Source organism: Lottia gigantea, assembly GCF_000327385.1.
Source record: "Lottia gigantea unplaced genomic scaffold LOTGIsca_120, whole genome shotgun sequence".
NCBI classification, from domain to species: domain Eukaryota; kingdom Metazoa; phylum Mollusca; class Gastropoda; family Lottiidae; genus Lottia; species Lottia gigantea.
This window is the reverse complement of record NW_008707226.1, coordinates 95,721-121,667: the sequence shown is the minus strand read 5'-3', so window position 1 is coordinate 121,667 and position 25,947 is coordinate 95,721. Positions and strand designations below refer to the sequence as shown.

Genomic DNA, 25,947 nt, shown 5'->3' with positions numbered 1-25,947 from the left:
GCTGGAAGTAGGATAAAGATCAATTGGGTGGTTCGACACTGTTGGTTTAGTAGTCGAAAACCTCAACGCACCTAATTTTTTCATTTTACTTCGATATGCCACATCAGGAATAACCCAGAGAAAATAACTCATGCTCGTCATAAAATAGGTCGATTTTATCAAACCCTTTAAATATATAACTGTTAAAATTTACTCTTGGTTTAGTAGTTGAGAACTTCAACGCACTTCGTTTTTTCGTTATTTCGTTGGGATTTTGCTTCGATATGCCACATCAAGAATAACCCAGAAAAAAATAACTCATGCTCGTCATAAAATAGTTCGATTTCATCAAACCCTTTAAATATAGAGCTATTAAAATGGACTTTTCATATATTTGAAACAAGTATACCACATGACTCAAACTGTATTTAATCCAGAAATGATTCCAATCAAAGTTTTGGTAACTGGATTTTTAATAAGGATATTATCATTATTTTATTATTCGGCTATATTCCTATTATAACCGTTTTCGCTTTAAGTAGCTGATTACTGATAAAGTTTCAAAGCTGTCATTCTAGTCGTCGATAAACTAGATTGTTTTGTTGCTGGTTTTTCTGATGTATTGATAATAACCGTATTCATATTAAAAACTCTTAATATCCTTTTAGATCAATAGACATTATTCCGACTATAATTCTAACCAATACAATATCTGTTTCAACATTAAATAAAGATTGTTCATAATTCCATATTGGTTTACATGAATGGAGAAAAACAGTCCTGGAGCGTCACGAAACACGAGCTGCTTAAAATTTTGATCTACCTCACGATGGCTTTCAAATTAATTCTTTGAATATCACAGAGATATGTCGATGTCGCTTAACTATTTTTCTCAGAAGATAAAGATTTCAACTACCCTTAATAGCAAAGATCTTGCGTCTAGTTCGTTTGCACAAGAAATTCAGACCGGTTACAAAAGGGTTGGTAAAGTATCAGTGCCTTTGTGTCTAGAAAATCTTCGGTATTGAGACCAGAACCATTTAAAGAGCTAGATAACATGGTCGGTATTGTGATCAGAAGGATTTAAACTCCAGATATCAATATTGTGATCAGAAGGATTTAAACTCTAGGTATCAATATACGGCATCGTGATTAGAAGAAGTTGAACTCAAGATATCAATATACGGCATTGTGATCAGAAGGAGTTGAACTCAAGATATCAATATACGGCATTGTGATCAGAAGGATTTAAACTCTAGGTATCAATATACGGCATCGTGATCAGAAGGAGTTGAACTGAAGATATCAATATACGGCATCGTGATCAGAAGGATTTAAACTCTAGGTATCAATATACGGCATTGTGATCAGAAGGAGTTGAACTCAAGATATCAATATACGGCATTGTGATCAGAAGGAGTTGAACTCTAGATATCAATATACGGCATTGTGATCAGAAGGAGTTGAACTCAAGATATCAATATACGGCATTGTGATCAGAAGGAGTTGAACTCTAGATATCAATATACGGCATTGTGATCAGAAGGAGTTGAACTCTAGATATCAATATACGGCATTGTGATCAGAAGGAGTTGAACTCTGAAATTCTTGACCAGCAACAGTCGAAGCTCTTGATAACATCCTCGGTTCTGTGACGTGACACTCTTCTAGAGCATTCTTTGGTAAATTTTATCGGAAAGAGTGAAGGTTCGGTATTGTAACCAGGAGCAAATGGTCATGATATCAATCTTCGGTATTGTGACCAGAAAGAGTTGAAGCTCAGATGACAACTTCGACTTTGTAACGAGAAATAGTTATTGATAGCGTCGGGCACAATTAATTTAATAGATTAATGTTTTCAATTTACTACGTCTTATTCTTGTTATTCTTTCTTAATTTCGGACGATTGTAGAATACATTGTTCCTTGCTTTCTGAACCTTTTCATTTGAGCCTTGAATAAAGTGAAACAGTCTTATAGTATTTCAGAGCGTTATTTCTCTAAAAAATAAAATAATAAAAACAAAGCTGATTAAAATAAGAACCACGGTTTGTCAAGAAGATTTTTGTATTCCCCAAGGTGTTGAAAACCTGATTAAAATTGACGATTGAATACATCTAACGTATTTTAGAAAAATATAATGCGGATTCTTTTACGCTGTTTGGTTAGAATAAATCAACTATGTAGCATTCTATTTGCTTCAAATCTCAGCCAGATAATATGTTAAATGTACCGGAGTGGACAAGATATTGTAGAGTCAGTCATCTACAAATAATAGAATAAATAGATCCTGTGTGGTGTATGGACAAATGGAAATGGAAAGGTTTTTAAATGATAAAGTCGAAATTAAGTCATAAAGCCTTTTTTCTGCTCGGGACTTGAAAATTAAAACAGGCAACGCCATGCACTGTGCAAGGAGAGAAATATGACAATTGCTTACTTTTTCTGTTTCTAATAGATGATGTTTAACGTGTATAGTTTAAAGTACTCAGGGGCTCATTTAATTGAGAAATCTTAACTACCAATCATATGGGTTCTTTTTCAAATTACGGCTTAACCACATCGTCTTTTGCAGTCAATTAAATTGTGGGAGTGTTTTCGGGCTTTTGAGCACTTCTACGACTCTTTACCACAGTAATATTAGTTAGTTGGTGGCCAATTTGGCCATATTCGTTTTCATGTAACATCTATTTTAACATAAGTAAATTACACTCTTTATACGAGTAAGCTTCATTAGGCTTTAAAAATATTGATACAGACCGTATTTATTTCATTATTTTATTTTCAGCATTCAGCTAATCGAGATTTTCATTGTAAAGTACAATAGTATAAGATTACAGATCTCTTCATTCCGCTTAAAGCAAACATTTTCAGATGATCATCGTTTGATGTAATTTGACTCTAACTACGTGATTTGTGGACTTACTACATTTCACTTTTTTTATATTGCCAAACCTCATGTCCTACAAGTTGATCACTTAAATAAGACTATTATATTCTCCCTTCTTAATGAGAATCATTACTGGCGTCAATAGCAAGGCGAAGATGAACAAAAGAAAAGGGGGTTTTGAAGTTTGTACCTTGTACCACAATGCCTTTATATTGAATTATATCTTTACAACCAGGTTTGCCCGAAATTTGCAGAATAGAAAATGCTCAATTGTGCTACAGTTGAAGTCCGAAAGTTTGTAAAAGAGGTCGGCTTCATTGCAGGTCTTAATTACGAATATCGATGTAGAAATTGTAATTAGGGCATAAAAGAAATTAACAAGCCGAAAACAGTAGCAATTGGTTAAAATTACTGCAGCTGATTTTTTGAACACAAATTCGTTGAAGAAGAATAAAAGGTATTTTAAAAATCAGTCACGAAAAATATTCAGAAAGAAAGAACGTTTATTTTTGTTCATCTATTGTTTCCACTCTTAAACATTGAAAAAAATATTTCCATCACCGGATATCGGAAAACAGAAAATGTTTCTTTCAAGTAGTGCATTCTAGAGCATCAAATTAAGTTCCAATCAATTTAATCATTGGAGGCAACAGAACGGAAATACTTCAAAAAAGTCGTCGGAATAGAGATCAAATAGTAGGGAAATGTATACAATGTTTCTCATTTCTATTTATTTTTTCCTTTGAACTTTGAAAAAAAAATCCTTCTGTTCTGTGGAAATTGGGAGACAGAATAGACCAGCTGACTGCGATCTAACATGTATTAGAATAGGCTGATTCAAAACGTCGGCGCCAAAATCCACGTTCAGCAGCCGATCAATAATTCGAACACGGACACTAGGAATAAAAGTTATGTCGCGTTTCCTCTTCTTCTTAAACTTTTTAGAAACAAATACTTTGTTCTTTAAAGAGTGGTGATTCTTAAATTTTTTGCCACTAACGAAGATTGGATTTATAAAATCTTATTGTAACCTTTATATAGATCGTTACTTTATTGTGATTAATTTAAACCGGTCGACTTATTCCGAATGATCGCCTAAATGTTATTTAATTCTCAGCTGATTTAAAACTTGTGGAACTTTGAACATCAGATACAATAGACATAAACATGAAAGAGGAAATATTTGGTAGTTTTCTGGTTTTTCTGGGGTAAGCAAATGTGTTATTTTATTTTAGGTTTGATTGTATGTAATAGTTGATGCGTTGCTTTTGATTGTCCCAAGTTAATTAAAGTTAAACAGGTCTGCATGAAGCGATTTTTTTATTCTACATTCTATAAAAAAAAAGTTACTTACGGTATTATGAATTTGTCGGTTGCGACCACTGAACGGTTCGTAGTTTTAAACGAACATAACATCTCATTAGCGAACTCATGGAAACTTCTCGGACATCTATGAAATATTATTTTAAGCGATGCTAAAACTTGTCGTAACTATCAAACGTTAGGATGAGGGTTTATTCTACTGCTAAGAAATTGTGCAACGTTGAACGTTCAAAAAGTATCTAGATGGGCGGTTAAAAAAATACGTACAATAAGATTACTATTAAAACGTTGGTAACATCTAAATTTAAATTTCTAGAGTGGCACTTAAATGTATTTCAAATTTTCAGACATAATATAGTTAATGTAGTACTCGTGCACAAGAAGAGAAGACTATCCATCGATAAACTTGAATTACAACATATATTTAATTAAATTTTAGTACCGACTACGTTTCAGTCGGATAGTAAAATAACATTAGTACAAATGATATTCACAAGTAATAACGTCATAACTAAGTTAGTAAACCGACAGATAGAGTCGGATAGAGTCGAAAATCTCCCCCAAAGGAAATAGACCGTATTGTTTGACGCTTGAGGGTTAACCCATGAAAAGCACGAGAGTTAAACGTATATTCTATAATGTAAACGATCAAGTCCAGCATTAACACTAACTAAATTACGTTACAGTATAAATATTGGATAGTCTTGATACAACAGACTGTATTCCGTACCTTGGGGATATAATTCTTTTAAGACGACTGTAAACGAAATATTGCTACCACATCAAACGATAAGTAATAAAGAACAACTTCACACAAGTTTCTTTTTGTAAAGCTTATGACCGCTCTTTATGTGCAATATTCGTAACATAAATAAATCGGAAGTGTTATGTCATAAAATGGGCTGGAATCATATTAACTACAATTTCGTACGCCGATGATGCAGATTCTAAAGAGGCTCATATGGGGCTCAGGTTGATATTGCTACTTGCAAAGTTCAAGAGCAACATAATTGTCACCGCTTGTGGTCGACTTAATCACTCGGATATTGATATTTAAAAATCAGACAAAAATATTTGTGTAAAGTAGCCCCCACAAAAAGATAGTGACCTCTGCTCTATGCTTTTGTCAGATGTTGATCACTTATCTATTACTTTTTTTTAACCGATATCAAAACAATGCTATTATTAACAACGATGGATCTCGACAATACTCTAAATGGCACATAATTAACAGGGATGATGATCCTGTAATATGTAAAGGGTATTCGCTTTGTAATGCGTTAAGATGAAAATAGACGATATCCAATGCGGGATAATAGAAATTAACCGTATCCGGACCAGTACTCCCGTGTCTTCACTTCATCTATTTTCATCTATAATATCTCTCCGTTCATCGCACCGGACCTCGTTTATTCGCGGCTAAACCCTGATCTATCAATCATTACCGTGCCAGATGAAACGAGACTACAGAATTGAGTTAATCTTGAAGACATATTAAATGTGCGACTCCGTATCCAATAATTGTAGGATACTGTTGGTAGAAGGAGGTAATAAGATCTTGTATAATAACTACCGATATCTTGTATTTATATAACATATTATTAAGTATAACGCACTTTATAAACTCTAGTTTGCATTGAAGACAATTTTTATACCACAAACTGTTTCGATAACATCTATTCAGTCAATCTACATCATTCTAAATAATATTTGGACTTAACAATTTATTCAGAGAGTATGACTGTGGTAATATGTAATTCGAGAAAACTTTCGTACAAGGCGAAGTGGGCTATTAGTACATGTAAAGAAAGCCTTGAAGATCAACGTATACGTCAAAAACTTTTTTTCTGTTCATTACTTCTGTGAATGCAAAGTCAAACACAGGTATCAATGTTCGGACTGATTTTTACCATATATTCAACAAAATGTACATGAGACCATGTGAGATGATTTTACGATAAAAAAAAATTCTAGAGAATTTTACTATGCTTTTATCATTAGTTTCACGAATGTTTTAAATAAAGTCTTCACTGTTAACCAAGTATTTCGAAAATGTTTTCAATTTGTATTCTCTTCTTTCACGAACGCTTTCATTTTCTATCACGTTTGTCATATTTCCCCCAGCGTCTCAAGCGTTTCATTAAACTTCAATTAAATTAATATAAAACATTTTGTAGGTCTCTTAGAGACAAACAAAGTTAATTGATTTAGATTAGATTTTTTTACTTTTTTAATTCAATTTATAATTCTTTTAAAAATTCTCAAGAGAATTTAACTTTCAAAGTAAAATTCGGTTATTGAGTTAAATCTTGCGGAATTTATTCCAAAGTTAAAACAGTTGCCATAGTATTTTTTATGATTTAAATCCTCTGCTGACGAACTGGTATTTGAATGTCATTGTAGCATTTTGTGGTGGAAAAAAAGGATTAGGACTGCAAAACTAAGATGTGATTGAATGCTAATGTGATTAATATGGTTCAGAAATGAACTTAACGATTGTAGAATATGTTATGTTATGGTTTAGAAGCTCTGCTGAACTTGCAGCTACGAAAATATTATGGTTTAGAACTTCTTTCTACGAAATTGGCCTTTGTTATGGAAACAGAATGGCTTAGAACTTCTACGAAATTGGCACCTACTATGAAAACATAATGCTGGGAAAATGTTATGGCTTAGAACCTCTACGAAATTTGAATATGTTATGAAAAACATAATGGTTTAGAACTTCTGCGAAACTTGCATATGTTATGGAAATATTGGTTTAGAACTTCTACGAAACTGCCATATGTTATGAAAACATAATGGCTTAAAACCTCTACGAAATTGGCATATGTTAAGAAAACATAATAACTTAGAACTTCTACGAAATTGGCATATGTTATGGAAACATAATGACTTAGAACTTCTACGAAATTTGCATATGTTATGAAAACATAATGGCTTAGAACTTCTACGAAATTGGCATATGTTATGAAAACATAATGGCTTAGAACTTCTACGAAACTGGCATGTTTTAAAAACATGGTTTAGAACTTCTGCGAAACTGGCATATGTTATAAAGACATACTAGCTTAAAACTTCTGCGAAACTTGCATATGTGGAAACATTGGTTTAAAACTTTTAAGAAACTCGTTTATTTTATGAAAACATTGCGGCAGACCCCTCCTTGTGCAATTGACACATTGATACAATTTTCACTGTGCTATATAATGAAACAATTCCATAGTAAAATGACAGTTCCTATTCTCTTGTGGCAACTTTTAGATGAATTTGTTGTATAGCACTGGACAATCCCATATTTAGGATTGACCGTATGTTTTTTGGTTAAGTTTTCAAAGAAAGTAGTATTGAGAGTTAATATATGTTTGTTTCGATTCTGAAGCAATTTGTCTGATTGATAAGTTCTATTTAACTACCTCGATACCATTGAGAGCACATCTTCAATTTCCAATATGAAACTACTTTTATACCGTGTTAATCGAACCACTGAAATAATTTAATTTGACCGAATTAGATAAGATCAAAGAATTCCTCCTCGCGAAATTGACATTTTCTACATCATGAGTTCACAAATAATAGTGCAATCTGAATCTGAATTTGTAAGGATATGTCACTTGTAGTTTTGGATATCGAGACCAAAGCTGTTGCTTGCTTCCATCTCCGGCGTAGAGGTGCGGATATGACCCAGAAATCCTGTGTGTCATCTGAACTTTGGAGCATATCAGACATAATCATGTTGACCAAAATGTACCCTGGTACACACATTGTACGACAATACCCATTAGTTACGACAACTGTCTTACTTTTCTCCCTTAATGACGGTCAACGCCATGCAGGGTCCAATGATGGAAAATTTGCCAGGACAATGGCATTACCCTACTCTTTTTTCGATTTCCTTTAACGTGTTTTCATTAGCTTAGATGCACAAAAGTAGGACGTAAAACTCCATTGCATTTCCGTTAAGTTATACAGCCTGTAGCCCACGTGGTCTCAGCTTATTATCCCATCGTCAATCGACTAGAAAGCTTTTTCCATGTTACTCTTCCGACTTGCAATACTGTCAGATATCCTGATATGATCTAGATTTAATTTTATGGTGTGTGTACCAAATGTCAAGATGAACGTATCTATGATTCACATTCGCAATTTAATTCTACTTGAACAAACCATTGAGGTGAAGATAAAGTAGTTATCAAAACATAATATGTTATTATAGCTGTTGAAAGTTAGATTTCAAATGTCACTTTTCAAATGTCAAGTTGCACTATGAAAGCAAAGGTTATAATGAATCGTGCTGTACCGCATAAAAATGTCACTTTCCAAGTGTCAAGTTTGAGTGCCGAAGTAGGAGTTTATAACTTGTTTTTGATAAATTACTTTTTGTCTTTTTTCAAATGACAAGTTTCCAAATGTCAAAAAGCGAGATATTTTTTGGGTTTCTTCAAAATGTCACATTCTTAGCTGGACTTCATGCTTTTTAAATACATTTCTCATATATTTGGTTTTGCATAAAACACAACATCCAAATTCTCAAGCTGTGTCTCTCGCTTTTGTAAATAATATTATTCACTATCAGTTTTCAAATGTCAAAAATCGAATTTAGTTTTGTTTTTGCATTTAACACAACTTTCAAATATCACTTAATTGTCATGCTAAACTTCTTAGATTCTTTTTATGTCAAGTGTATCATGTACAATTTGATTTTCAAATGTGATTTTTAAAATATACGCATGTACAGTCGAACAAAATAAATTGTGTATGTACAGATAGATAAGAATAATAATAAATATTGCCATTTGTTTGTCGATTACGCCCAGATGCACTAAAATGTCTGAATGTGGCTTGTAAAACTATACACACATGAAAATCTGGTTAGAAATTTTAAGGCAACCAAATTAGAAATTCATTAGCCCTTTGAGATAATATAAATACATGCAAGTCCTTTGAAAACTTCCAGAGCAATGGCATTTGTATTACTTGAGGTCAAGGACAATAACCCTGCCCCATTACAAAGAAGACTATGTACATGCTTAAAAATATTTTTCACCTACATCCAAGCTTCAGATAAAATATTTTGCGTGAACAAGAAAATTCCGTGATATAAAGGAATGAACATAATTATTATATGCGTAGGCATTCTGATTTAGTTATTTTCGCTCTTAAATAGACAGGTTCCCGAAGTTAGATGGTACTTGAAGAGATACATATAACAATTCTCTAGACATCAACATTATTACCATTCATTCTCAACTACAATTAATAATCACTTGAAAATTTTCTTTCCCGGAATATCTCTCATTTGGTAAGACCTTGATTGAACCCAAGAAGAGCTGAATCATTCATTTTATGTCATTGTGATTTTTTGGTCTAATTTTAGAGTATTTTATTAGTTATTAGGGTGGGACATCTATAGGAATGCGTTGGGTTTTTTTTTGGAAAGCGGTAGTTTTTAAGTTCTACCTGAATGGTTATGTGATTTTTTTCAACTCACCAAATTTCACTTTAAATCACTCCAATAGCTTCACATTTCCTACCTGAATTCAATATATTATTAAAATTCGGAATTCTAAAAGCAGAGTTAGAACGGATGTTAGGTTAAAAGAAAATTTAGAAGCAAACGTAAACAAATGATTACTTCCTCTTTTAAAGACTATCATTATTAAAGAAAATCAGAATTATTCTAAAATCTGTATACAAGTGCAAACGATTCGTGTGATTAGGAAGATGCTGCAGCATACTTTTCCTGTAACTATGATGAACAATATTCAGCGTAAGGTGGTTCGGTTGAAGATGCCATTGACAAAAAAAAACTGTAGTAGTTCTTTCATAGTTCATTAGAGTAGTTCGATACACCACAGAATCTCTCTCCCCTTTTCAGCAGCGTCTTCAGATGTCTTACGTGTTGAAAAAAAAAAGATTTCTATATTCATGCGAGGAACACTGTTTGTTGGCAGAACTTTGTACTTACGAGCCATTCAATACACCTCGATTACTCTCAATTCCTTTTTTCGAAACTAAAAACTGCACGTAGATTGTCATAACTTGTACAAATGGCAATCTAACCCCAGTTAAAGGGCAATAGTTTTAGCACGGAAATTCTAATTACTTTAAGGTTACAATTTCTAGGGACAGATGCGCCATTTACCAATAGTATCTTAGTTCAGAAACGGTATCTTTTTTAATCTAAGCCAATTAGTAATAGTGCTCACAGCTCACCGTCGTAATTAGAACCTTCAAATTCATGTGAGTCCATAATTATCCGCGTCTCTTTATTGAGACACTGCCATATATAGACAAGACATCTTTAGAAATAAGAAAAAAATCCTAGTTTTGAGATATTTTTGAAGAAATTATGCGATTTTCGTATATTTCTAGTACTTCTGAAGACTATTGACATGTATTCAAGACTGGGATCAACCCTCCAAAATGGCGCTTTAAACAGTATTTCAATGTAGCTATACCAATAAACCCAACAAATGAACCTTTCAAAGAGAAAACGGTATTTGACGGTCATTGACAATGGTTTGATCAGAAAAACAAAGCATGAAGTAGTCTATAAAATGTCTATATATGGCGATGTTCGTGAGACAGAATACAGACTAGGGGATTATTACATTTGATGAACAATAATCTTATCTAAAAGTAACAAGTACTTTTTGTGACGGTCGAAGATATATTTAAAGATAAAGCTTTTCTTTTTTTATTTATGAGTACTGCATTCTTTACATCAGAGAATATAAGCCACTTTTGATGCCACCTTTTTGACAAAGTATTTCAAGAGAGTATTTTTGCTTCAATTCGGACTGATATTTTTGTCATTTTAGAAAATTCAGTGACCAGATTATGCAAATACCGTTTGATTCGAATACCGTTGTCCGATTAGCAAAGATCTGGAATTTAAAATGTATAGTACCTTATATTTCCAAAGGCTTCAAAACTGATTTTACAACCGAATCGTAGCAAATTGACAACAAAAACGTTCTAAGCCCTGTTTTTTTTTTTTGTAACGATCTGAACATACAGCTTCATCGAATGATCAGGGACCTCTTTTTTAAAATACCAGGATTACCAATCAGAAATAATTGATTAAAATCGCAAAAGCGTTTTTTTTAGCAATTTTAACTACTTTTGGTACAAAATGAGTAAAAAATACAAGAACACAGTTTTATTTCAACCCATAAACCCGAAGTGTTCGACATGTTTAGGCTTGGTGTGATTAGAATCTTTAACTACCATACAATTTTATTGTTGTTTTCCTTAGAAATATTAGAAATAAAGTAATAAATGGAGAAATTGATGTTAAAGATATTTAATGGATCGTAAGATATTGATATGATATCTAATAAAATCTAATGACATCTTATCGTTTCCCTCTAGCTCTTATTGGAAGGACATTATGATCTGAACCTGTATGCTAGTACATGTCATATGTACTGTAGCATTCGTTAGGATCAAGTCAGATTCAAAGCATGTCATCAGATCCGTTGAAGTCTACTTGAGCGAAATGCACATAACGGAAAATTACCCAAGATCCATGGAATCGACGCAAATTCCGGATGCTCGAGTTGACGACCATTTCCAATTTTTCCTACAAAGTACCACAAATGGTGACATCTGCGATTTTTAAGTCGTCGGCTCGCCAAATCCCACATAATATGCCGCTTTAGAAGTAGAAGTATATCCTGTCGTGAAAGGGATGCCCATCTCGGTACTGTTTCTACTGGATATCAAATTCATTTAGCTTAAGCTAATGCCATTATACAGACCTATTGGTGTGTAATAAATATACCATAATATATACATGCAAATCCCCTGAATAGGAATAACCAGGCGGACGACGTAGACCGAAATTGAACTCAAGTGCAAGAAATTTACCAAGTCTCATCTGGTTTGTATATCCAATTGCTAATGTATCCTTTTCCAAGTTGGCACAAACGTTGTACCTATCTTCACGATTTCGTCAACACTTCATTTTCTCAAGGAGTCAAAAATGGCTAACCCCAAAAATGTTATTTACCCCTTTTAAATTTTCGTACCACCATCTCTTCATTTTCAACTCAAGTTCAAATTATCTTTAGAAAATCATTGAAGAATTTTCTCTTTAAGTTTTTTCCATACCAGATAACCTCATATTTCCAATGCTTGTTCAATCATATTATCATTAAATACGAAATTAAATTCAAATTATCTCTTGCAAATGACTATATAATGATTTCTTGAAAAGTTTTATCACTATAGATTATGTATATTTCTACCATATCACAATAACAGTAACAATATATTATTATTGTAGATTTTATATCATATTAGCTTTTATTCATAATTTTCAATTATCAATTGCAATTCAAATTATCATTATAGGAGACTCTTAAATTTTAGTGTTTATCCCTAAAATATAATATGAGTTATATCGTAAATTTCAATATATTTTCACTTGAATTCGTTGTATAATCTCTTAAAAGGCATTTTTTTTCTCTCAAAAGCTTATATCTTTTAAATATGGATAGTTCAGTAGTAATTTACAAAATCACACAGAATTTCTTATCAATATGATTAAAATGCTAAAAGCAAATATAACATGCAATAAATTGTTTGAAAGCCCTGGAGAGACTAATAACGAATTAAAACTGTAACGCTTGAAATACAATTGAAAGCCACATACAAATTTTTTTGTGGACATCAATCAATTTTAATAGCTATGTGACATTAGCACCTCCGAGATTAGAGAATCAGATTTCTCGTTTGTTTTCAATAATCGAACTATTTAACGAGTTCTGTCCCTTGATCTCAAACATTGTAATTTGTGAAAACATTTTGCGTTTCATCAACCGATTGTCGTTAACTTAATAATATAGATATACATGAAATGTTAAAGGTCCTAGTTTAACCAAATACAATGAAGTGGACGAATATGAACGTGTCTTTATTGAAAGACTAATGCACGAACTATTACAGTTTGTTTGACTTTGAAATGAATTCGGACTAAATAACTACTCCGTTTGGGGATTTAAAAGATAAATGCATGTCTGTCAAATGGGGCAATAAACTGAGGCCTCGTGTACTACATGTAGAGCGTTGAAAAGGAATGCTTCCGAAGTAAAATTTGCATTTTGCATGGATTACCCTATTCATTAGGCCAATCGAGCTAAATTTTATCGCAAGAAGTATCGATGAGGAGTGGAAGTTCTAGTAAAAACAAAACCATGCGTTTGTACATGCAAGATTTTCCAGGAGAAACCATGGGTTCGATCGATCTCGGGATAACGTCCTTGAAAATTCCGACAATGACGAAGAAAAGGTTTTACATCAAATGCAAATTTATGACTTCGACAGGTCAATCTATTTCAATTCCACTTAAGGGAGACGGCAATTAATTAAATTCAGAGTAGTTTAGGGTAACAAAACAAACACTACGTTATCATGAATGGATTTTATCGCTTTAGACGTTACTTACAAAGTCTACTTTAGATTAAATTTAAATGCCTTGGAAAGAAAGAAGGTTAAAGCCGACATTCCTACATTGTCAATTTGTAAAATGAAAGCTTCGATGAATACATTCTACGATAATGCTTATGAACTAATAAATCGAATTCTTTGTCATTGCTGCAGTTATTTTTTGATATATATATATTGGTTATTACCATTGATAACAATAACGATGATGATGATTTCCAATCGACCTAAAAAAAAAATTTGATTACTACTGATCGATTTTGATTGATTTTCGATCGTCACGTTTGAGATGCTTGATTTTTTTTTATTATGTTCCGACTATTCTGTACCGGTTCTCTACGTCCGCAATACATACAAGTTTTCTAAACCATCTATTCCTATCACTTTCCAGAGGTCTTGCTAGTTGTTACTACCAAAACTTTGGCTGAACTAAAAGTTAAGTCAATCCGGAGACGGTAAAATAAGTCGTAAGGGCAAAACTATCAAAAACCTGTTTGACGTGTTTAATATGATCAGTGGTAGCATTAGATATAACTCCGTACAAACATGATAATTTCGTTAATCCAAATCTCGTCCAAAGTAGGGCAACTTCGAGAGTAAAAGTAGTGTCGTAGTGGACTCCTATAAAGAGAAGTACCATCAGGTGTTTTGAAAAGCGTAAACATGATCTGCTTCGTAGCTTCAGATACCGATACAGATTGATTTTTTTCTGGTCGAAGTATCCATCTTCTGCACTTGAAAGGAGGATCATGGACGTCCAAACGAAACACAAGATGTACCGAGAGACCAAACCATGTTTTAATGTGCGGTCAACCATCTTTAAAAGATGCTAGACTGTTCTAGACGGTGATCAATTTGATGAGGAATTCAAGCTAATCTGCTGTTCAGATAACTTATGTAATTACGTACTGAAGACTTTGGAAAACCATTTTAGATTGATACGTTTCACTGAGCGCTGCTACATCTTAAAAAATAAAAAGAGACAAATTTCTTTGCATCTTTGAAATGCAATACCATCTGGTGACTTTCCGTTGATCGTTGTCAATTGTCATCACAGATAGTCACTTGACAGTTTACAGCATTTTTATTTATTTTTTTCGCAAACTTGTTAAACATCAATTTCGTACCAGTATTCCATTACCACACCATTAATTCATTGGCGAATCTCTCCATAAATATCGAAAATTAAAAAATAATTTGAATGGTTCAACTATTATATATGGACGTTGCGCATCAATTATGACTCCAAATGGCACATTAACATCTTACTCATCTACCGTTTACTATTATGAAAGTAAACCGTTTCTTGTCTTCCTTTTACAGTGTCTACATACAAAATAACGTTAAATTTGGTATTTTATGCGCAGTAGTGTGTTCAAAAAAGCTTTTTCGTAGCGAAATAAGTTAAATGGCCAAATCATGGTTAAATTTTCCATTGAAAAATACACCAATAATTGGTTAGTAATGATAGTTTAAGACAAGAAAGTTGTCAAGTTAAGGCTTTAAGTGAGATCTGGAATTCATCCATTCTTACAACAGTGCTAGCTTAATCATAATAAATAGCTTAGACAAAGACTTAAAAAGGAAAAATGATGCATTGAGGGCGATCGTTAAGCTTAGAATTGATGAGAGGTTGAAGTTAGAAATCGATATTTAATGCAATTCTAGTCACTATCGTGTAATCTGAAAAGATCTCTTTAAAGGTACCCTTCCAGAACGATTTGATCTAGTCATACTCACCTTTATCTGTTATATCTGATACGTAATTACTAGCATTAAGCTCTTTCGTAATGATATTAGATATAAGCTTTGAGCTCTCAAGTCCATTCCGACAGCTTACAATTTAAACATCACTGTGCATACAATCATGAATGTGCTGTACACTTATATAGATCTTACTAGAAAAATCTAGAATAACCTAACAGCTTCCAAAATGCATAACTAACATATATTTTTTAAAAATTTTGGCTCTTAAAAATTAACGGCTGAATTTCTTAAGTTAAAACTCCCAGATATGTTAAATGGCATATTTCTCAGATTTGTGTGTATAATTTTCACAAATTTGAGCGGAATGTCCCTTAGGTTGACAATCATACAATCAAATCGACAATCAAATGCAACTGCTTTTCATGAAAAATTAAAAAAAATGCCATTTGATCTTTTTCCAGTGTAAATTGTGTGCTTGGTGTTCATGGATCACATAAGTTAAAGAATATGTCCAGTCTACTAGATAGATTACTACATGGTTATGACAAAAGAGTTCGACCACCATCAAAAGGTAAAACTGATGATTTGATTCTTTGTGATTTCGTTGTTCCGACTGTGTAGGTACACTATTCTTAAAAGGACAGGTGCGCCGTTTTGAGGGTTGATTTGAGTCTGGAATATATGTAAATAGTCTTCAGAGATACTAGAAATTTACGAAAATCGCATAATTCCTTCAAAAATATCTCAAACTAGGAATTTTACTCACTATTTCAATATATGTCTTTCCTATATATCACATAGTATCTTTAAATGACGAGTCGTCATTTTAACATTCAAACGCGGATAATTCTGGACATACATTGATTTGAAGGCTCAAATTTTGACGGTGGGCTGTAAACACTATTACTGATTTGTTTCGCTAAAAAAATCCCGTTTCTGGTTGGTCAAGAAGAATGGCGCATTAGTCCCTTTAATATTGATAGAAATTTCTATAAACCTTTAAAATGTTACGAATTGCTCGAGACGAAGTTAAACAAATGGCAGATGAACATAAACCAATTTGTATAGTTTTACAACAGAGCTGTTATAAAATGATCAAACTCAAAGGAAAAGGTTCTTCGCTTTTAATATAAAATAAGATAAAATCCAATAATAAAAAAAAAGCATTATTCGGCCAAAGTTAGAGTCAAATTTTTTCAAATGGATAAGCTGAAATTGTGTTAACATAACTTTCTTGTAGTTAACTCTTGTAAATGCTTGTAATAACCTGACAGAAATGATTATCCGAAAATGTAAACAAATAACTTATGGTCATTTCTCCAGCCGGTAAATCGGAAATGAAAAGAGATCGGCTGTAAATCAGCTGAATTGATTAATGGCGCCTTGTATCACATAAGGGAGGTCTTCAATAAATTAGTTACAAGAACAAATTTCACAGCTGATTTGATGTTTCTTCCACGTCGACAGATACAAATATCTTTTGCGACGAATTCTTTCCAATATCGGGATTCCTAATCGCTATCAGGGCATGATAAAAACCTCAAAGGTGATTCTTTCTCTCCTAATTTAAGAGATTTCCTGACAAGTGCAATACATTCTTCAAATCAACAAATTTAATTTAGAACATTTGCCTGATAAGAAAAGTCTGACTTGATTTATTGGCCAAGCGAACATATTGGATTCAACGACAAGAAAGATGATCAAGTAGCTTGGAGGCGGTTTTCAGATGCATTGAAATTTCAAATTCAATTTAGTTGATAAGACCTTTAGGTGAATCAAAAGGAAAGTTGTAAATTTGTTTGTCGTCGCATCCTTTATAATTTTAGTTAGATTTTGCTGTTTTAACTAACACTTACAACGAATGTAAATGAAACGAAATGAAATTGGAGTTCTGTCGTAGTTTTGTTACACGTTATTGGGCTTCATGGAGAAGGGGGATTTTTGCCAGGATGGTGGTAGTAGCCAGCTGTTTTATCGTAACTACTTCAAGGCCATCATCGTAGGGGGAGAAGTCGGTTTTCAAAATTATCGCTGGTCAATCATATCTACAACTTTTTCAATCTGGATGAAAAAGACTATGAATCCAACATCTGCATTTGTTAATTTGCTTAGTCGAGATAATAGAAGTTTTACAAATCTACTTTATCTCGCACATGCTTGAAAGTTAATAATATATCACTTTTTATATGATATTTCTGGAACTACGTCTTTAAATTCCAGAAAAATTCAGGAAAAAAAAAGACCATCTTAAGCTAGAGAAATATAGATTGCTATATCATTAATTTTATTATTCTTTGTCCGCATAAAAAGTCTAAATTTTCTGCAATTAGATTAGAGTTATTCCGAACAAAACATGACTTGATAAATAAAATGAACAGCCTGATAAGACTTAATAGCATCAACAAGGCTTTGATTAAACTCAGTTTCTTAACACTACGTTAATGCAGTTAATGACATAAGTAATGTCAATGGTGCAGTTGAAATACTGCTCTTTGTCACGCATTTTCTATTTCCGTACTTGATTCACTTCTATGGTACCGACTTTGAGGTTGGAAAAGTGACTTTTTACAGTGGCGAGGCATTCATTGTGTTGTTGGACAGAAGTAAGGGGTCTCAAAAATTTAATATGAACGGACAAGACATGTTATAAAATTGTGGCGAGCAATTGTCCTAAAGCTCATTTCTTCGGTGAACAACTGTCCTACTTTCCTGCATCATGTGGGCTAATGAAGACAGACAACGCCATGCAGGGTGCAATGAGGGAAATGTTGTCAAAACAGCGGAATTATCATGTTCTTTTTTCGATTTCCAACTGTCGAGGAATCTTTAACTTGCACAGCCCATAACACACGGGGCCTCGGTTAATTGTCCGAACGACTAGACGCTTTTTCCACGTCAGCCCCTCTTACCTGCTTCATTTCATTCGATAGTGAATTTAATGAAAGTGCAACCAATAATTTTGACATTATGAAGTAAATAATGGGGACTAATATGTAATTTATTAGTCTGCTATAAGATGGATGTCTGTCTTGACTTAAGAATTATAAACGACGGAACAGGATATTCGTCGTTTAATTTTCCAATTTTAAGAACTTGCACCTCGGGGAATGGATTTCACATTAGGCTATATTCAGATTCTATCTAATATTTCAAGTTATATAATACACTGGAAGTTTAAATATAATATGAAGGTGAAAAAGGTCTCTATGGTATTGTCATGTCTAGACTGTAGATTATATTTCATTTACTATCTTAACTCTTTATTTATATAAATCATCATTTAAAAACTTCCTCTGTCCCAGTTGTTATATGAAAGACCATCAGTTCCATTTTGAACTGTGTTTACGTTACTACGCTAAGCTATATCGAAATCACTATTGTAATTGGTTTTTAACAGATTTCAAAAACTTATGCAGTTCAAAACAACCAAAATTGGATTTTAACGATTTGTCATTTTGGGTAAAGTAATTTAGCCTTTAAATGCATTATTTCATTCGTCAAAATGTGGTGGAATTAATTTCTGTGTGGCCTTAGTTATATTACGGAATGATCCTTTCTTCCTTTGATTTTGTCTTCAATAATTGATATTTTTATTCGATAATTTTGACATTTAAACGACAGTATATTCCTGGTGTTTGATGTACTTTGATATTGTTCTGATTACAGACGGTCCTGTCATTGTTCATGCTGATATATTGTTAAGATCAATGGGACCAATTTCAGAGCTAGACATGGTAATGCATATTATTATATTTTTACCTCTAATGGGAATTAATGTTTTAAAGGGAGATGGTGATTTTGGTGATGATGAACCTAACGCTCCATGAGAACCTGGTTCGATTACAACTGCAAAAATATTAGAAGTGGCAAATGTCATTCTCCCAAGCTCTCAGATATGCCCGACAGTACGTTGGATACCAAATTCAACTGTGAATTGTTTAAAAGTATATGAAATTAGTGTGTATTAGCTTGGAGTAATGACCATTGGTCACTTGTTATGCGCGAAACCGATTGCTGCATCAAAACTGACTTTTACTGACTTTTACTATCAAACTTTATCCTTAACGCATAAATAAATAATCATTCTTATTCTATTAGGTATATTCCTTGGATTGCTATTTCCGACAAACATGGGTGGACCAACGCTTGTCTCTGAATATATCATTAGAAAATGTTTCACTTGGCATCAAAATCTTGGAGAGAATCTGGCATCCTGATACTGTCTTCTACAATGGACAGAATTCCTATCTACATATCATCACGACTCCAAATAAATTCCTGCGAATAAGTCCTGATGGTGGAATTCTTTATTCGCAAAGGTAAGAAATAAAACGAAGTGAACATTTATCTCCATGGCTGCTAATTTGATTATTTTGTAAAAGTGATTATTTTGTCATAAATAAAATCATTTCACACCATTTTTTGAAACGCTGTCAGGTCTAATTATTCAGCTCTTAGGCTGACAACACTTTTTCCAAGCTTTTGAACAACTGAAAAAAATTCTCATTGCCTTGGGAATAGAAATTATGTTTATGAGGGAAATTAGTGACGACGTCATCCAAACGAAAGCAGCAGCACATTGGTTCGATTTCATTGAAAAATCTTAAAATTTTCTCAATAACGGGACAATTTTTTCTATAAAATTTACCAAAACAGTGCTTAGTTGGTTATCACTGGAATTTTATCTATTACATTTATTCATGATACTTCGCCTTTTCCTGGTACATATGAATGCACTAATTATATTAATTTATGTGTATTTTTTTTTTAAAATGATTTTGGATTTGATATATATCACTATAAATTTGTAAACGCATGTTTCAGACTGACGATTCGAGCTAATTGCATGATGAATCTAAAGAAGTTCCCACTGGATATTCAGCAATGTCCGCTTTATTTTGGAAGTTGTAAGTATCCTATAAACAAAACATTTATCATGCTCAGCTTTATTTTTACTTAAATTCATATTGCCCGTCGCAAAAAGAAAGGGTAAAATTTAAAGATTTATGTGACAACGCTAGAAACATTGTACCCTAAGAAAAAGATATAGCGTTTTGTCTTTGATACAACCAGTTATGCATCTGTAATAGCTGCTTCCAATTTGAGTAACATCTATCATGCTCAGCTTTGTTTTTACTTAAATTCATATTGCCCTTAGTAACAGGATAAGGTAAAATTTATAGATTAATGTGACAACGCCAGAAACATTGTACCCTAGGAAATAAATAAAGCCTTTTTTCTTTGATACAATCAGTTATGCATCTGTAATGGTTGCTTCAAATTTGAGTAAAATCTCAACTATGATGAAAAAGGGTCTGTGAATCCAGGGCCAGATCCCTCGAAAACATTGGCCTTAACAAATTTCATATTGAAATGATATTCACGTATTTTAAATGAAATGAAATGAATGGAGTTTTACGTCCTAATTTTCTATACCGTGTAGGCTAATGAAAACTGTATTTTAAACATAACCATATGTTTATGCCTAGCAAGAACAAAAGCAAATGACAGAGCATTCAGCACTTAAATCTTTATTGATATATTGAAACAGTCGCCATATGTAAAACGACAATTCCTAACGATCCATGTTATTTGAAGCTGTCTAAGAGTTTGAATATCATCACAGATTTACGAGTCTACTTTAACCGAAAAAGATTTTAAGAAAATTAGATCAATGATGTTAGTGCGTAGTAGATTCCATGGCACCAAGACGTTCATGAACATGTGATTATGATGTAATCTTTTTTTAAAGAGACATGCGGCATTTTGAGTGGTTGGTTTTAATCTTAAATATATATGTAAATAGTCTTTAGAAGTACTTGAGATTTACGAAAATCGCACAATTTCTTTAAAAATACTTCAAACTAGCAATATTACTCACTCTTTCTATATATGTATTTTCCATATATGACAAATGTCATTTTAACATTCAAACGCTGATAATTCTGGACACACATGGATTTGCAGGCTCAAATCAGGACGATGAGCTGTGAACAGTTTTACCAGTTTCTGCATTTGTTCTCATCATATACCCTTGAAGTTTTCCCCTATGGCCGGATACGGGAAAGTATTTGGTTCTTACAAACCGTAGGCAGTTTATTCAAAATATGAAATAAGTCCGTAAACGCAGTAATAGAAATCGTTGTTTAAAATCAGCCATCAGACAATAATGTCTTCTGTAACTACAAGAAAAACCATTGGAGACTGATTAATGCAATGAATTAGTTAGGTCTACATCCATTAATAGGACCAAATACAAACAAGTCGATTCTGGCAGATTTATGACTCCAAGTTAAGCCGTAATAAATAGTTTCCATGTCCAGCATAATTTCGATATTAAATACTAAATTGGCTATTAGATTGATTGATAGCTGGTAATACCAGATCAGAGGCATCAACAAGACGGGTAGAAGTCGAGATCATGGTCTCCTCCAATGTAAATTCCTGATCCGCATTAATAGTTCAAGGTCTTGCATATTTATTCCGGCTGCAGGGCGTTGACTGCAAATTAATAGTATCAAAATGTTAAGACTGAAGTCTTACAAAAATGAAGTAAAATATTTGCCAATAACAAATTGGGATTCCCAGTCTTACTTAATGATTAAAGTTAAAGGCATCGTTGTGTCGTAATGCTTGATCAATGTCCATGGCGGGCCCCTAGCTAGCTCAGGATCTCAAGGGGGCCCACAAACGTTTAAGGGGGGGGGGGGGCTCAACTATAGCGACTAAACATGTCATTCAAATAATCAAAATTTATCAGGGAGGTGGGTGAGCCGAGGCCGGGTCCCCCTGAACCAGCTACAGGCCTATTCTAATTATTCCGAACTTATCACAAATCATCGCTGAAATTTTAGGACGACGAACAAACGCAACTGTCATTTTGACCTCCGTAGCTGTCTCCCGATAGCAGTACAGAACTGCTTCAGACTCCAGACTCGCGGAGGTTATGAGGACGGTGCTTTCACGTAAGGCTCGGACTTGCTTCAAAAGACTGATATAAATCATTTATCTGGAAAAATAATATTTAAATGTCTTAACTCGACAATTTACGACAACCATGAAAAGTTTTCCAATTAAGACTTGATGGGTTTTTGTGATAATAATATTTTTAAATATCAGAATGTCGTAAACCATTAGTTAATAACTCATTTCAGTAAAATTGCTCATCGATGCCTAATTATATCATAACGAAACCATGAGATTTCTTAATTGGATTTTCCCATTGATTGAAATGACAAAACCAATATTTCTGCTCGCCATGAAGAGAGCTTCAGTTTAAATTGCTAGGAAATTTGTGATTGAAATGATAGATTTTGAAAGATTATTACTAATTTTCCACTTCATGAGTGTGTAATTGACTGACGTGATAGTAGGATATTCTAACACAAAAAAATCTCAACGACTTTTATTTCGTTTTAAAGGAATTCTAAGGAGACGTTTGTGGTAGTGTAAGGTATAATAAAGCCAATTCTTGTTTAAGCGACGTTCAACGTTTGTCTTATGGCTAATGAAGACGACCATGGCAGTATTGAACGTTTTGTCCGTTATTGGGCTAATCTCCAAATTATTGCGGAATCTCAGAATGTCGCACACGCTACTGAATATTGTTGTTGTTTGAGAAATATGATAGCAAAATATTTATACATTGAACACAATTAATGAGGGCCCCGCAAAGTTCGAAGTTTGAAACTTGCCGCTCTTAAAGTGTTATATGTGAAATTCCAGACTCGAGAAGTACAAATAACTGCTGTTTTATGAAGCAATTGAATTGTCTGAACAGAACCCCTTTAAAGGACTGTTTTGTGTTTGTTCTGACAGTCTACTTGAATCTCTTCCAGATCTCTTTAAGATTTGAATGTGCTTTAACTACACTATCCATCTAGCAATTACAGGGCTCGCTTCAGACATCTAAATTGTTCAATTATTGGTCCAAAATGCTCATTTACCCAAATATCTGTCATTAAAAATCCATTTGGAACATATATGGCGAAAAGGGTAGTTTAAAACAATTAAAATCCTATACGATCCATTTTAGAATGACATTTGTGAATTCACTAAGGAACCGTTATAAAGATGAAGATTTATCTATGTTAATTGGAAATTCTCTTAGACGGTCCGCATACATCACCCGATTCATTGCGATTTGCGTTCTAATAATGTTTCTTATTTTCAGGGTTTTGTCTGGAAGTTTCAAATTGAAAAAAAGAAACATAATCTATAATAAATACATAGTCGTCTGTAACAATGTTATTTTTGAACATCGGTCAATAAATATATCAATAATTGAACAGTTCTTACAAAACACAAGACAAAATATCACCACTAGAAAATAATTATATCGATAAGAGATAAAATAAATTGAAAAATCGCTCCTCTCTTAAAAGGACACATTTATGCATAATGGTTTGCTTGAAGCGCTGTCTTATGTCCCAAATCAGGAGTTCAACCTGGGGGTAATTTTGAATTTTGAGGGGAGGGGGGTAATGTGGCGCTTTGTAGCCTGGCATAAAATTTTTGGACAATTAAAATTTAAGTCATTCCATCACTTAGGCTGTATATTCCGGCTGTATAAAAGGATTGCAGAGAAAACCTAAACGAGATAGGGAAAAGGGGGGTATGTAATCGATCAAGGGTCCTGAAAAGGGTAAGAAAGAAAATAGTTGAAAAACCTGCGTTTAAAAGTTTTTCGTGGCGTTTTGTTTATTTTAGTTGCTTACTCCACTTCTGATGTGAAATATAAATGGCGAGGGAAGTTGACGTCACCAGTAGATATTTATCCCCATCTAACCTTATCCACTTTTGATCTGATTGGTTATCCTATGACAAATTATACCAGCATGGTGAAAGGAGGTATATCATTTTTCAAATTTCTGTTATTATCTTTTCAATCTGAATGTGATTACAATTGTGATCTTCGTGACTTCCACCTTATAGGATTTCTTAAATACGTGTGATTTTGGCGCGCATTGTTTTGATTCATAGATAATCTTGTAACATTCTTGCGAGTTATCAGAGAATCCGTTAGGATGAGTTTGATAATATATATGTTAATACGCGGTATATATGACTTGATATGCGCAATAACACCAAAATGGAATGGGTGTAGCACACCTAGGCTCCTCCTATTTATCTCTTAGATTCTATGTGGCTTTCATGTTTACAAATTGCTGATAATAGACCATGCTTTTCCTCGGAAAACACATTTTAAGCAATTAATTTCTTAAAAACATCAAAAGAAAAAAAGCAATACCAATTTATTCTCGGCTAGATGTCACCCTTATGCATAAATTACCATTACTACGATTACGAAAGTTCTTAGCCCGTAAGTTAGTAAGCGTTGTTAAGACATCGTTAAAATACTCACATACTCACAAAATAGCCCATATATTTTGAGATAGTTTATCGGAACTATTGATTTTGAACAGCACGCGAATGCGCATTATACATGTTTATATTTATGTCCGCTTATAGTTTAAACTTTTCTTCCAGAATACCATTCAGTACTAGCAGTGAAGTTTTATTTAAGACGACATGCTGGATATTTTATTATACAAGTGTATGTACCATGTGCCTTACTCGTTGTTCTCTCTTGGGTATCTTTTTGGATCAACAGGGAAGCTACTGCTGATAGAATAGCTCTAGGTATGGTTCTTATCCTTGCACGTATCATACACCTGCAGCAGGTTGTTTAGTGTCATCAATATACTGTGGTGAACGAATGTTACCAAGAGCAAATTATTTATTCTGACCTGTTGAATATCAGCGACAGTTCAAAATCTAATTACGACTGCTCTGGCAATGTAATCTTTCATGTAATCGGTAATGGCATAATCAAGTTGACTGGCCTCAATTTTGGTAATGGGGATTAATGGCTCAATTGCGTTCTCTTCTTTGATTTCAGGAACAACCACAGTTTTAACGATGACCATATTGGGCATTGAAAATAGAAACGACTTTCCTAAAGTATCGTATATTACTGCCCTAGATTTATACATAGCGGTTTGTTTTGTGTTTGTATTGTCAACTACTGTAGAATTTGCTATAGTTCATTCCTTCACTAAATATGGTACAGGTGAACCAATTTTATCAGAATCTACAGATGATGACGAGAGCGAAGAAGAGGTAACAAACTTTCGAAAATATTTTGTCTTTTTATTTGTAAGGACGTGTACCACCTTCTGGTGGCTAAGTCTATATAAATGCTGCACATATCACATTGAATCTATCCCCTGCATAATGCAGCAAGCATTTTATGTATATAATTTGGCAGATGGCCCATGTAAGATTCTTCACAAACTCAATTCATCTCCTTTTTACATCAATAACTATTACCTGATTGGTTGTCTCCCTTCCGCGTTACTGTCATAGAATAATAATTATAAATTATTTAGCGAATTAGCGCTTCAATATAGGACTGCATCGACACATCCTTTACTAAAACCATATCAAGGTATGCAACGCTCCAGTGCCCATAACCAGAACCAACTATTTTGGAGCAGGTATGGATTTGGCAAGATATTGATAAATTTTTGTTTTATCATTTCGATATAACCCTTCTCTTTGTTTTATTTACAGAATATGAATCAGCCTAAGAAA

General features: G+C 33.4%; 1 protein-coding gene across 1 annotated transcript; it reads left to right on the top strand.

The window, feature by feature from the left end:
- Positions 1 to 18,989: 18,989 nt before the first annotated feature.
- Positions 18,990 to 25,719, top strand: LOTGIDRAFT_138000 (hypothetical protein; the record flags this gene model as incomplete). Its single annotated transcript, XM_009048340.1, has 6 exons — positions 18,990 to 19,085; positions 19,450 to 19,670; positions 20,176 to 20,258; positions 24,061 to 24,201; positions 24,841 to 24,993; positions 25,253 to 25,719. The coding sequence occupies 6 exons, from the start codon at positions 18,990 to 18,992 to the stop codon at positions 25,717 to 25,719; spliced, it is 1,161 nt and encodes a 386-aa protein (XP_009046588.1).
- Between the last annotated feature and the right edge of the window lie 228 nt (positions 25,720 to 25,947).